At 38.5% G+C, this 14,700-nt stretch overlaps 1 protein-coding gene across 12 annotated transcripts in view; it reads right to left on the reverse strand.

The window, feature by feature from the left end:
• The window catches only part of TTC23L (tetratricopeptide repeat domain 23 like), a 62,583-nt gene that overhangs the window by 7,697 nt on the left and 40,186 nt on the right, over positions 1–14,700 (reverse strand). For 6 of the 12 annotated variants that reach the window (XM_016953463.4, XM_063811339.1, XM_009449317.5 and 3 more), the window contains 2 exons: positions 11,408–11,535; positions 4,283–5,345 (listed from right to left, as the gene is read on the reverse strand). In XM_016953463.4, coding sequence (XP_016808952.1) covers positions 5,052–5,345; positions 11,408–11,535 — 422 coding nt within the window. In that variant the 3' untranslated portion in view covers positions 4,283–5,051. Of the gene's footprint in view, positions 1–2,002; positions 2,293–3,205; positions 3,289–4,282; positions 5,346–11,407; positions 11,536–14,700 lie in introns of those variants that run through there. The other 6 variants (XR_001717769.4, XR_010157259.1, XR_001717770.4 and 3 more) reach the window with 4 other exon arrangements.

A 14,700-nucleotide genomic window follows, 5' to 3' on the forward strand; every position in this document is an offset into this window, starting at 1 on the left:
CCAGATATTCTGAAGTGTCTATTTTTAAATACAAGCTGAGTAGAACTTCTGTTCAGTTTTGAGGAAACATCATGCATTTTTTCTCTGAAATTATATATTTTGTTCTTTTAGTTTCATTATTATTACCTTCAGAGCACAAAATATACTTTAGATATGTTCAAAGATTCAAAATCTCAAAACTAACCTATGGTAATAGTGGCTAACAATTATCCCTGATTTCAAATATTCTGAACTGTTGCCCTGAAAGCAAAAGGCAATCTTCTGTGAAGAAGGGGAAGGAAGGGTGTTTTACGAACATTTATTGAGTGCATACTCTGCCAGGCACTGTACTATGCATGTTATAGACATGATTTTATTTAAAACTCACAACAACTCTCTGTGGTTTACTATGATCTGGATGTTAGCAATGGAAAACAAGGTTCAAGGAGGTTAAGTCATTTGCCCAAGGTCACATACTTTGTGAGTGGAAAAGGCAGGTTAAGATCACAGGTCAGACTCCAGTAATGTATACTCTGTACCTATTACTCTTAATATAAAACAATAATACGGTGATACAAAGAAGCCTCTTATTTTAACATTCTGACCTATTATCTCTTGTACTTCAGATAGAGAATTGTTATTATTACTATTTTGTTATTAAGATCTCGACATTCATTGGGCATTTAAGACCTGCTAAGACCTTCCAGGCCCTGATCTAAGTCTTGTATTATTTATGATCTCATTAACTTTCAGAAAACGTACTTTTTGAGGAAAGTACTAATATTTTACTGATGAATAAATAGAGGCTGAGGGAGTTAAGTCACTTCACCTAGGTCAGAGAGCTGAGTGATGGAGCCTGAGTTTTAAATCCAGGCAATCCTGGGTGCAGTGGCAGATGCCTATAATCCCAGCTACTTGGGAGGCAGAAGCAAGAAGACTGGCCACAGAAGTTTGGACCAGCCTGGGCAACACAGAAAGACCTCATCTTTTTAAAAAAACTCCAGGCAGTCTGTCTTCAGATTGTAAGCTACACTTCCTGGAGTACAGATCCTGGAGTTAGAGAGACCCGGATTAAAATTCTACCTTTGTCTCTTCCTGGGTGAGTTAACTTCAGTAAATCAGTTTTCAGTTTTCCCACATGTAAAATGGGTTCTGGAGCCTTGCCTGCTGAACAGGTATCCTCATACGTATACTCAAATTCATCAAAGTCAGAATCTGTATTACATTAGTGAAATGGCATTTTTGAAACCTGATCAACCCAGATTCAAATCTTACATTTACCAGCTATCTTATGAAAGAAATACCCAACCTTTTTTTTTTTTTTTTTTTTTTTTTTTGAGACAGGGTCTCAGTCTGTTACCTAGGCTGGAGTGCAGTGGCGCAATCGCGGCTCACTGCAGCCTTGACCTCCTGGCCTCAAGTTATCCTTCCACCTCAGCCTCCCAAGTAGCTGGGACCACAGGCATATACCACCACACCTGGCTAATTTTTATATTTTTTGTAGCGATGGCGCTTCACCATGTTGCCCAGACTGGTCTTGAACTCCTGAGCTCAAGTGATCCACTAGCCTCAGCCTCCCAAAGTGCTGGGATTACAGGTGTGAGCCATCATGCCCAGCCAAGATACCCAAACTTTCTGAGCTTCAGTTTCATCACCTGAACATGGAAGATACAAACACTCACCTAGGGAGGCTGAGGCGGGTGGATCACGAGGTCAAGAGATCAAGACCATCCTGGCCAACATGGGGAAACCCCGTCTCTACTAAAAATACAAAAATTAGCTGGGCGTGGTGGCATACGCATGTAGTCCCAGCTACTCGTGAGGCTGAGGCAGGAGAATCGCTTGAACTTGGGAGGTGGAGGTTGCAGTGAGCCAAGATCGCGCCACTGCACTACAGCCTGGCAACAGAGCAAGACTCTGTCTCAAAAAAAAAAAACCCCGCCTAATAATGTGGTTTATAAATCAGAAAAAGTATATCTAAATGTATAATACAGTGCCAAGGAAATGGGAAAACTTCTACATTATAGTTACTAATATTTTTACAGTTATTGATTAAGAAAACATGCTTTCATATACACCAACAGGCAGGGAGCAAAGTTCCCCATTTTGTCCTGTGGCTGATCCTCTGTATCCTCGTAACACAGGAATTATTGACAGAGGCTGGAGAACATCCTCCTCTGGGTAATGATAAAACAGGAGATAGTCTCCTGTGGGGCCCACCTCAGGTGTGGCTCTGACTGAAGGGGGTGTGGATAGGAGGGCTCAATGTATTCTCCATGGCATGATCTTCCCCACCTGTCTAGCATGGTGAACCTGTTGAGAAGGGGACCAATTATCAGCCACAGCTGGTGAACACATTCAGGGTCCTAACTCTCAGCAGCAATGCACCTCTGTTAGAGGGCTCTCAGGGAAAAACACATGGCCTTTAGAGTCACACTTATTTGAGTCCAAATCTCCAAGACTGAGTGAATTTAGGCAAATTCCATTATAAAACATCAAGCTCCCTTCTGTTAAATGAGAGCTATCACACCGTGTATTTGTGAGGATTAAATTAAATACTTTATGAATAGGACCTAGCTCGGTTTTATGAATTTGGTATAAACTCAACAAGTTTTTGTTCTCTTCCCTCTTAGAAGAGAACAGTTCGAGGTCAATACTATTCTGAGACAAACAAATGTCAATGATAAGCGTCATTGATAACGTCAAGGTTAAAGACTGAGACAAGTCTATACAAAACTCTCTTTGACTTAAATTCTAAACATTTAAAAAAAGAATCTGAAGAGGTTCTGTCATTATTAACTTTGGAGACACCTGTATCCTAAAAAACTTGCCTTATGTTTAGGGACCTAGACTTTGTATGTTCAGCAAGAAAAATTATTTTAAGGTACTCATTTACTTTCTCTGAATCCATATCATATCTATCACACTGTGATCAACAACAACCTTGTCTTGCGGGGCTTTTCTATAATGCTCAGCATTGAAAGGGATATTATAAATACTAAATATTATTGCAGCAGACCCTATTAATACTGGGTTCTATGAGACTGTAAGAAATCAACTAATTTCCCCAAGTATAGGATTTGGTCAAATTCATACACAGGTAGGATTTTGCCTTACTAGCAAGACTGGTAGAGGTGAAGCACCCCTACCTGGTTGAACTGGGAGAGGCCATGCCATGCATATATCCACATTGATGACATGGCTGATGGCCAGGGCCAGAACTCACCTCTGCCACAGGGTAAGGAGGCTCTTTGTCTCCCTACTTTTACTGTGTTCACCTCCATATACAAAGATTTGAATCATCAGACACTAGGTGAGGTGAGAAACAACAGGTTAAAGAGAATCAGATAGCAAGCACCTTAATTGCAAACCAAACTCAGGAAAGGACCAGCGGAACTGAGATCTTGTCACAAGTTTACATTTCAAACACCTGCACTACATTTCATTTGTTTCCTAAGCTGATAACAAAGATGTAGCCCCTACCTAGGCTTATGGCATCCTAAATCTGCAAGTTGAATCCCTGTTAAAAATGGAGGATGTAGCCATGCTATCTTAGTCCATTTCGTGTCAGGTGAGGGCCCACTTCCTGATTCATTGACAGCCATCTTCTTGCTGTAAACTCACATGGTGGAAGGGGCAAGGAAGCTCTTTGAGGTCTCTTTTAAAAGGGCACTAATCCCATTCATGAAGGCTCCACCTTGAGTCCTAGTCACTTTCTAAAGGTCCCATCTCCAAACACCACCACATCGAAGATTAGGTTTCAACATATGAATTTTGAAGGGACACAAGCATTCCATCTATTGCACATGCCAACAAAAATTCATTGCCAGGTAAAAATCTAAATGAGGCTCTCCCTACACTGACTTTGTGTGGAACATGGTAAATCCTTACAATGTATATGCTATGGCCTTTTTTTATTTCAGAACATTTGTCTTTAATGATATCACTGATTACTGCTTCTATTCCAATCATAATTTCTTCAGAAATACATACAATTATTTGGCTGAATCTCTACTTTGTCCTGCATACCAACTACTTTCTCATGAGACCCCTCTCTTCTTTCACTCTGCGTTCTAAGAGAGCTTTTTAAGTTTGTTTTATCAATCTTGATTCTTAAAATTGGCAGGATATTAAAACTGCCTCTCGAACTATTAAAAGAACAGATTCTGTACACAATTCTTAAAACTTCTAATTCAGATGGTCTGGGGTGAGACTCAGGAATTTGCTTTTTGCTTGTTTTGTTTTGTTTCTTACTGTGTTGCAATTCTATATTTGAGAAACAATACTCCAGTATCACTCCATGTTAAGAGTCTTCATTATTTTCAATGTGGATTTGAATTTTATTAGACTTGTTTCCCTGGAACCCCTGCTCATTTCACTCATCATTTTCCATTTCATCTCATTTCTTATCTTCAGATTGTCATCTTTTCATTTCAAAGTTTTCTCTCCTTTCAGGCTTCTGCCCCCATTACCCAGATGTCATCCGCGTGTTCATGCTTCCCTGGAAAAGCTATTCTGGCTCCTATAACTTACTTTCAGGGGGCTTTTTCTCTGAATCTTCAAAATGAGTTCCTCTTTCTTCTGTTATTTACTATTTTCTGATCACATTAGGTTACCCTGAAATCAGATGAAAATCCCTGCGAACCTGATGTAGACTGCTTCTGACTCCACCCTCTGCTCATTTGAGTATTACTTGATCTTTACCAACTTTTCCTCTGACTTTGAATAAACTTAGGTTTTATGTAGAGACATCCCTACCTATTTTACTAAGCCTTTAGATTCATTGTCAGTACACTGACTGGTTGAACACCTCTTGCCACACCCCACTGCAAGGGAATGAGCTCTCTGGAAGGGAAATGAGTACTTGGGTACGGATGGTTAAACAAGGTATTACTAATTCCACCCAACCTTGAAGTGCTTTCAAGAGATTCTGCCACTATCATACTTGGATTTCAAGATTAGGGTGTTACTCTTTTAAGACTCTTGTCCAGATAGGGACTCAACTAAAGTTTTTGTGTCATATTCTCCCTCAGCATATCTAACAAAGCAGACAATTTTTAAAAGATAACACATCACTTAGAAAAGGAAAGAGAGATGGAATGAAATGGAAGGGAAGGGAAAATACATATATACATGCATACATATGTACATACATCCCTCCTCACATCCTGCTTACAAGCCCAGGGGAAGATGTAACGAAACCAGCCAAAAGTCACCTTCCTCAGCAGCTGAATTGCCTTTCTGGGCTCTCCTTTGGCAAAGCAGATCCTGCCCGTATTATGAAAAGTTTCAGCCACATTTTTGCTGTAGTCACTGTAGCTGAATACCTGGGACTTTAATGAAGCCTTTAGCAGTCTGTAAGCCTCCTGAGGGATAAAACGTTTTAAAAAAAAAAAAAAAAAATCAGCCTGGCAATTCCAAAGCAGCATGCTGGTTCTGTTCCCTGAGCTCTATGGAGAAGGCATTGTACCCAACAATGACATAACCCACCAGGATCAGTCCGTTGTGATGTGTCACCTAAGTAATTTGTATTAAGAATTAAAGTTCCAAGCTTGTAATTAATAGTTAATTCACATAATACTATTTAATCTTCATGGCTGCCCTACAAGAGAGGAACTGTTATTATACTCATTTTACAGATGAAGGAATGGAAACTAATAACAGCTAAGGATCTTGCCCCAGATCATAGAGCCTACGATTAGCAGTGTCAGAATTCCAACACCAGGCAGTCTGAATTCCACAGCCCTCACTCTTTTTGTTCACCTATTTTTTATTTTAAATTTTTTCAAATCTTCAGAAAAGCTAAAAGAATAGTAAAATAAATACCCATACAATTTTCGCCTAGATTCACACATTGCTACAATTTTGCCACATTTGCTTTATTGTTCTCTTCTTAAAAAGTAATGTCTCTCTCTATATATAAATATACATGCATACACACATATATTTTTGTTGAAAATAAGTTGTAGGTAATCAAGATACTTTACTCCTAAATGGTTTCTTTTTTTTTTTTTTTAGACAGGGCTTCACTCTGTTGCTCAGGCTGGCGTGCAGGGGTGTGATCAGGGTTCATGTAGCCTTGACCTCCCAGGCTCAAATGATCCTCTACCTCAGCCTCTAGAGTAGCTGGGACTATAGTTGTGCACTACTCTGCTCAGCTTATTTATTTATTTATTTTTTGTAGAGATGGGGTCCCACTATGTTGCCCAGGTTGGTCATGAACTCCTGGGCTCAAGCGATCCTCCTGCCTTGGCCTCCCAAATTACTGGAATTACAGACAGGCATGAGCCATCACATGTGGCCACCACTAAATACTTAAGCATGTGTCTTCTTAGAACAAGAACATTTTCCTACATATCTACAATAACATTATCATTCAAGAAATCTTACATCAATACAACAGGGTTTCCTGATACATGCTCCATGTTCAAATTTCCCAATTGTTCCAATAATGTTCTTTACACCTCCTTAAAATCTAGCATCTAATCATCATGTATTGCATTTAGTTTTCATGATTCTTTAATCTGTTACAGTTCTCCTGCCCTTTTGGTCTTTCATAACATTGACATTTTTAAAAGGTCTAGGCTAGTTGTCTTTCAGCAAAGCTCTCACTGTTAAGTACTTACTATACAGCAAAAATAAATTAAGTATACATTGGAAATTATTCATAGGACAAAGGTGCTTGTACTCATTTGCCTTCCCAATGTGCTTTCTTTAGGGAAGGTGAAGAGGTATTATTGCTGGCTCCCTCAAGAACTGCACATCACCCACTCACTGCCTGAATTATCTATGTTGACAGGTGTAGCAGACATTTCTTCATAATTGGGTTGAACATGTAATCATCATCCCTAATGTGGCATGTCAGAACAACAAACATAAAAGGGATGTCAATTGCTGCTTTCCAGAGAACACTGCCAATAAATCAGGAATCTCAAGGCTACTACTGTAATATTTTTGCATTTTTTAGAGTAGGAAAGCATGCATATAATTTGTTATTTTCCTGTTTATTTTTTTCAGTGTATAAGTCTTTCACCTCCTTGGTTTATTCCTAAGTATTTTATTCTTTTTGATGCTATTGTAAATGGGATTGTTTTCTTACTTTTTTTTTCAAATTGTTCAACGTTAGTATATAAAAATACAACTGATTTTTGTATGCTGATTTTGTTTCCTATAATTTAGTTGAGTTTATTAGTTCAAACAGGTGTGTGTGTGTGTGTGTGTGTGTGTGATCATTAGGGTTTTCTACATAACATCATGTCATTCTGCAAACAGAAATAATTCTACTTCTGTTCATATTTGGATGTTTTTTATTTATCTTTCCTGCCTAACTGCTCTGGCTAGTACTTCCAGTACTATGTTGAATAGAAGTGGCAAAAGTGGGCATCCTTCTTTTGTTCCCGATCTTAAAGGAAAAGCTTTCAGTTTTTCACCATTAAGTATGGTATTAGCTGTAGGCTTTGCATATATGTATGGCCTTTATTATGTTGAGGTAATTTCCTTCTATTCCTTCTTTGTTGGCAGTTTTTCTTTTTAATCATGAAAAGGTATTGAATTTTGTCCAATGCTTTTTCTGCATCTCAGAGTATCATCTGATTTTTATCCTTCATTCTGTTAAGGTGGTGTATCTCATTGATTGATTTTTGTATGCCAAACCATTCTTACATCCCAGGGATAAATCCCACTTGGTGATGGTGTATGACTCTTTTAATGTGCTGTTAAATTTGGTTTGCTAGTGTTTTGTTGAGAATTTTTGCATCTATATGCATCAGGGATATTGACCTGTAGTGTTCTTGTAGTGTCTTTTTATGGCTTTGATGTCAGAGTAATGCTGGCCTCATAAAAAGAGTTTGAAAGTGTGTCCTCCTCTTCCAGAAAATGGAGGAGTTTGAAAAGAATTGGCAATATTAATTCTTCTTTAAATGTTTAGTAGAATTCACCAATGAAGCCATCTGGTCCTGGGCTTTTATTTGTAAGAAGGTTTTTGATTACTGATTAAATATCTACTTAGATTTTCTATTTCTTCATGATTCAGTCTTGGTAGGTAATATGTTTCTAGAATTTTATCCTTTTAGGTTATCCAATTTGTTGACATATAATTATTCATAGTAGTCTCTTATATTCCTTTTAATTGTTGTGGCATCAGCTTAATGTCTCTTCTTTCATTTCTGATTTTATTTATTTTAGTCTTCTCTCTTTTCCTCTGAGTGAATCTAGCTATTCAGGGAACAGGTTCCAGCAGCCCAGGCTCTTTCCCATTAGTTCTCACAAAGTGTGCTTCCCTGGATGAAGTAGGTTGGCATTTCAGTTGAACCCAGGGACCTATCTCTTTGACTTCCTTTTTTTTCTAACGATTTTCTTTCAGAAGTTTCATGAGGCCATCCCAGCTCTTAGAGTGCTGAATATGCACCAAACACATATTTATTCTGTTGGCAAGAATCTTGTCAAAAATCTTGGGTTGACAACACCAACAGCTTGCTGGATAACAATGTAGGCTCTCTCAGTTTTGCCATGGTAACACTTGTGGGGTATTCCCTTTTGGACAATGCCTATTCCCTTGATTTCGACAGTATCACCTTTCTTATAGATTTGCATGTATGTGACCAGAGGAACATCTTCATGTTTTCTAAAAGCCCTAGAGAACATATAAGGGGTGCCTCTCTTCTTTTCTCTGTTTTTTTTTTTTGTTGTTGTTGTTGTTGTTGTTGTTTTTTCTGGTTTGTTTTTTGAGACAGGATCTCTGTCACCCAAGCTGGAGTGCAGTGGCATGATCATAGCTCACTGCAGCCTCAACCTCCCAGGCTCAAGTGATCTTCCTGCCTCAGTCTCCCATGTAGCTGGGACCACAGGCATGCACCACTGCACCTGGCTAATTCTTTAATTTTTTTAGAGATGAGGGTCTCATTTTGTTGCCCAGGCTGGTCTCAAACCCCTAGGCTCAAGCAATCCTCCTGCCTCGGCCTCTCAAAGTGCTGGGATTACAGGTGTGAGTCTCCATACCCAGCCATGATTGTCATTTTGATGAATTACTGGAAGAAGGTGGTTCCAGATGAATGAGTTTTATTTTTTATCCATGGCAGATTAAACTGCTTATCAAAAGATATTATGTGTGTGCGTGTGTGTGTGTGTAGTCCATGGGAACAATTCCCAAGTCTTGTGAGTTTCTGTTATGGTCCTCTAGGACAGGCCTAGAGCCTCACATGAAGCTTGGAGGCAGGAGAACGAGCTACTTTTAAATATGGGAAATGTGTCATAAAATTCAGCAGTTTCATTCAAAAGTTATCAGGCATCTTCTATGTGCCAGTTAGTGTTTCAGGCAGTGAGGACACTGCAGCGAACAAAACAAACAAAAATTCCTGCCCTCATGGCACTTGCTTCCTAATGGTAAAGCTGACTTGTCCATAGTCCGTCCTGCTTATGGTTTAGATTTGGAGCCACCTGGCACTCAGGTCCTTTGGTGGCTTTGTCCAGGAGCTTGGTATACTAGAAAGTACTTGGTTAGAAGTGGAGGATTATCAGGCATTGGTACTGGTGGTGGTACTGGTGGTTTATCACAACCAAGGTCATGGTATTCACTGCACCGGAATATAACAAGGATAAGGTATTAAATTCTGGCAAAGTATTTTCACGTCTTTGAAAAGAAAGTTATTAGATCAACCCATGGCATTGGGATCTCATGTTAATCTTCTGAACCGGCCAGGTGCTGTGGCTCACGCCTCTAATCTTAGCACTTTGGGAGGCCGAGGCGGGCGGTCACTTGAGGTAGGAGTTTGAGACCAGCCTGACCAACAGGATTAAACCCCGTTTCTACAAAAATTAGCCGGGTGTAGTGGCGGGTGCCTGTAATCCCAGCTGTTCCGGGAGGCTGAGGCACAAAAATCGCTTGAACTTGGGAGGCAGAGGTTGCAGTGAGCTGAGATCATGCCACTGCACTCCAGCCTGGGCAACAGAGTGACTCTGTCTCAAAAAAAAAAAAATCTTCTAAACCAACAGAAAATATCATGGCCACAGAAAAAAGGTTGCAAATCATTATAAGGTTTTTGTCTTTATAAATGGCAATTAAAATTGAAATAAAGAAAATGTCATCATTTATAAAAATGTTTAGATATGATATTAAAAAAACTGTTCTTCATTCCTGGAAATAAATTTTTACTTATTATGTGCCTGTAACTCTACTCTTAAACTGGTTTTTACATGGCCAATAAGACCATGTCAAATCTATCCATATTTCTCACTCGCCTGAGGAAGTATAAAGTTGGTTTGGTCAGATCAAAGTCATGTGGGATCTTATGACAGACAAAGGTCTTCACTGTGTTCATGCTGCACTGAATATATAAAGTTCAAGTCAAAAGGTTTTGAATGATAGCTTAGACTCATGGGACTTCTAAGTAAAAAGGTCAGCAATAACAATTATTCTCTATAACTTTTTTAATGTGAAAACAAAATTGTGGCTAATAAAAACCTATCAGATCAAGAGAAAACCACTACTGCAAAAGAAAAGAACTAGTAGCTAGATCCAAAGATGGAAGCCAATTTTGACTTAAAATATTAAATTTACAATGCCAGAGATTACATGTGTCCTGGATTTGAAGGATCTCATGTATCAAGATACAAGAAAAATATTTTTTTACTAATATTCCAAGCCACCTAAGCCCTGTGTATTATTCCTAGTTTTATTTTTATTTTTTTCTCCAAACAAGACAGGCTTTATTTAGATCACCAAAAATAACATTTTACAGAAAGGGAACCATAACATTACACAACAAAGTATAGCTGTAAAATTTCAAACAAGAAAGGCAATGCTGGTGGGGCCCAGTGGCTCACTCCTGTAATCCCAGCACTGTGGGAGGCCAAGGCGGGTGGATCACCTGAGGTCAGGAGTTCAAGACCAGACTGGTCAACATGGAGAAACCCCATCTCTACTAAAAATACAAAAATTAGCTGGGCATGGTGGCGCATGCCTGTAATCCCAGCTACTCGGGAGGCTGAGGCAGGCAAATCTCTTGAACCCAAGAGGCGGAGGTTGCAGTGAGCCGAGATCACCCCACTGCACTACAGCCTGGGTGACAGAGACCCTGTCTCAAAAAAAAAAAAAGTTTGTCAGAGAGGGAACCATTAGAAGCAAACATATAGCTGCCAATTTTCTTTTGCCATCAATATCGAGTCCCTCTAAAATACTTTGAGCCTACTTTGCAGTTTCCAAGTACAAACTAAATCTTGTCGGACAGAGTTGCTCAGTTTCATCAAAAGAATGAAACCAATTTGAAAAAAAAAAATTCGGTTAATGCTAGCAAATAATGAAACAGTGTGATTCTTGCCTAGTTTTATCTGGGACCTAGCTGATCTCCAGTATCTGAATTGTAAGATGAAAAATGCTCTTGTGATCTAATAAACAAACTAGCAATTCTGTTTATGCATTGATCATATTTACCTGTTTTTCTCCATTTTGGAAGAGCCATTTGCAAAATTCTTCAGTGGTGCTCAGTGTTTCAAAATCCTCTGAGCCCAATGTTGCTCGATATGCATTGATACTTTTTATGAAATATATCTCAACAGCATCTGGAAAAATGGAAACAATTATTTAAGGCAAGCTGCTAACCTTTACGAATGTCTAATATCAGCTTTGGCTCAATTGACATTTTCATGCTTAAAGTCCATGCTTGTTCTCAAGCCAGGTGTCATAAGGACTCTTTAAAAGTCTAAGATGTGTGGTTTTTTTTGCTGTTGTTGTTTTCTTTTGTTTTTTGAGATAGAGTATCACTCTGTTGCCAGGCTGGGGTGCAGTGGTGCAACCTCGGCTCACTGCAACCTCTGCCTCCTGGGTTCAAGTGATTCTCCTGTCTTAGCCACCCGAGTAGCTGGAACTACACGTGTGCGCCACCATGCCCGGCTAATTTTTGTATTTTTAGTAGAGTTGGGGTTTCACCATGTTGGCCAGGATGGTCTCAATCTCTTAACCTCGTGATCCGCCCACCTTGGCCTCCCAAAGTGCTGGGATCACAGGCATGAGCCACCGCACCGAGCCCTAAAATGTGATTTAATGACATCAGATGATGTTTTGGTTTTTATTCTCCTTATAAAATCCATGGAATTTTTTGTAGCAAAAAGAAAGCTTCTGTCTGAATAATCTTATTATGCTAATACTACAAATAACTACCATATTAAACTCCCAGGTATACTGCAAGACTATATTTTTAGCTAAATAAAACTCTGATAGTGAGTAATGTTTACTGAGGTTCCTGTTTGGGGGGTGGTGGGAGGGAGTAAGTTGTGATTTTATAAGTATTTTAAATATATAGTTGTTATGGCTTGAAAATTTAAATGTTGTGTCTTTCCAAACATAATACATGTTTATATCAATCTAGAAAATACACAGAAACAATGGGAAAATTTTGCCAATACCATACTTTTCTTGTGTGTAAACTTATGGAGTACAAATGCAATTCTGTTACATGTATAAATTGCATAGTAGTCACAGCTTTTAGAGTATCCATCACCCAAATAACATACATTGTACTCATTAATTTCTCATCATCCACCCCACATCACACCCTTATGAATCTCCATTATCTAACACTGCAGTAAGCCCATGTGCACACATTTTTTAGCACCCATTTATGAGTGAAACTTTGATACTTGACTTTCTGTGTCTGGCTTGTTTCACTTAAGGTGATGACTTTCAGTTCCATCCATTTTGCTGCAAAAGACATGATTTCATTCTTTTTTATGACCGAATAGTATTCTATTGTGTATATATACCACATTTTCTTTATCCAATCATCCGCTGCTAAATACTTAGATTGATTCTGTTATCTTTACTATTGTGAATAGTGCTACGATAAACATACAAGTGCAGGAATCTTTTTGATATATACCTTTCTTTTCTTTTGGGTAGATGCCTAATAGTGGGATTCCTGGATCAAATGGTCATTCTATTTTTAGTTCTTTGAGAAATCTCCATATTGTTTTCCATAGAGGTTGTACTGATTTACATTCACACCAACAGTGTATGAGAGTTCCCTTTTCTCTGCACCCTCACCAACATCTGTTTTTGTTTTTTCGCCTTTTTCATAATAGCCACTGTGACTACGGTAAGACGATTTCTTATCTATACTGTCTTCATTGCTGTGGTTTTTTAGTAAGTCTTGAAGTTGGGTAGTGTTAGTCCTCCAACTTTGTTCTTCCATGTTGTTGGTTATTCTGGCCTCTCCATGTAAACTTCAGAATCAATTTGCTAATATCCAAAAAATAACTTGCTGAGATTATTATTGGAATTGAGTTGAATCTATAAATCAAGTAGGAAGAACTGACATCTTGACTATTGAGTCTTCTTATCCATGAACATGGAATAGATATTAAAGAGATCTTAGTTTATTTTAGTTCTTTGATTTCTATTTTTTTCTTTTTGAGATGGGTCTCACTGTGTTGCCCAGGCTGGTCTCAAACTCCTGATCTCAAGCAATTCTCCCACCTCAGCCTCCCAAGTAGCTAGGACTACAGGAACACACCACAATACCTGGCTAGTTCTTTGATTTCTTGCATCAGAATTTTGTTGTTTTTCTCACATATATTTCACAAATACTTTGCTAGATTTATACCTAATTATTTCATTTCTTGGAGTGCTAATGTAAATGGTATTGTTTTAAATTTTCTTGGAGTGCTAATGTAAATGGTATTGTTTTAAATTTTAAATTTTACTTATTCATTGCTGGTATATAGGAAAGTATTGACTTCTGCATATTAAACTTGTATCCTGAATCTTTTCTATAATCACTTATTAATTCCAGATATTTTTGTTGATTCTTTCCAATTTTCTAATCAGACGATGTCATCTGCAAATAAAAAGTTATATTTCTTCCTTCACAAATATTACAGTATAGTTTTTATTTCCTTTTCTTCTCTTATTCCATTAGCTAGGTCTTCCATTATGATGCTGAAAAGGAGTGGTGAGAGGAAACTGTCTTGTTCCCAGTCTTAGAAAAGCTTCTAGTTTTTCACCATTAAGAATAATGGTGTTGGCTGGGCACAGTGGATCACACCTGTTATCCCAGCACTTTGGGAGGCTGAGGTGGGTGGATCACCTGAAGTCAGGAGTTTGAGACCAGCCTGGCCAACATGGCGAAACCCCGTCTCTACTAAAGATACAAAAATTAGCCAGGCATGGTGGCAGGCACCTGTAATCCCAGCTACTCAGGAGGCTGAGGCAGGAGAATCACTTGAGCCCAGAAGGCAGAGATTGCAGTGAGCTGAGATCACACCGTTGTACTCACACCGTTGTTGCCTGAGCAACAAAAGCGAAACTCTGTCTCAAAAAAAGAAAGAAAGAAAGAAAAAAGAATAATAGTGTTAGTCAAAGGAGAGCCAAAAAAAAAAAAAAAAAAAAAAAGAGCAATGGTGTTAGCTGCAGGTTTTTTGTAGATGTGACTTATCAGGCTGAGGAAATCCCCCTGTATTCCTAGTTTGCTGAGAGTTTTTAATCATAAATGAGTGTTGGATTCTCCCAAACACTCTTTCTGCATCTATTGATATGATTATGTGATTTTTATTCTTTAGCCTGTTGGTGTGATGCATTGATTGAGTCTCAAATGCTGGACTGGCCTTGCATACCTGGGATAAATCCCATTTGGCTGTAGTGTATAATTCTTTTTATACATTGATGGATTCAACTTGCTGATGTTTTGTTAAGGATTTTTGCCTCTATGTTCATGAGATGTATTGATCTGC

Source organism: Pan troglodytes, chromosome 4, assembly GCF_028858775.2.
Source record: "Pan troglodytes isolate AG18354 chromosome 4, NHGRI_mPanTro3-v2.0_pri, whole genome shotgun sequence".
NCBI classification, from domain to species: Eukaryota; Metazoa; Chordata; class Mammalia; order Primates; family Hominidae; genus Pan; species Pan troglodytes.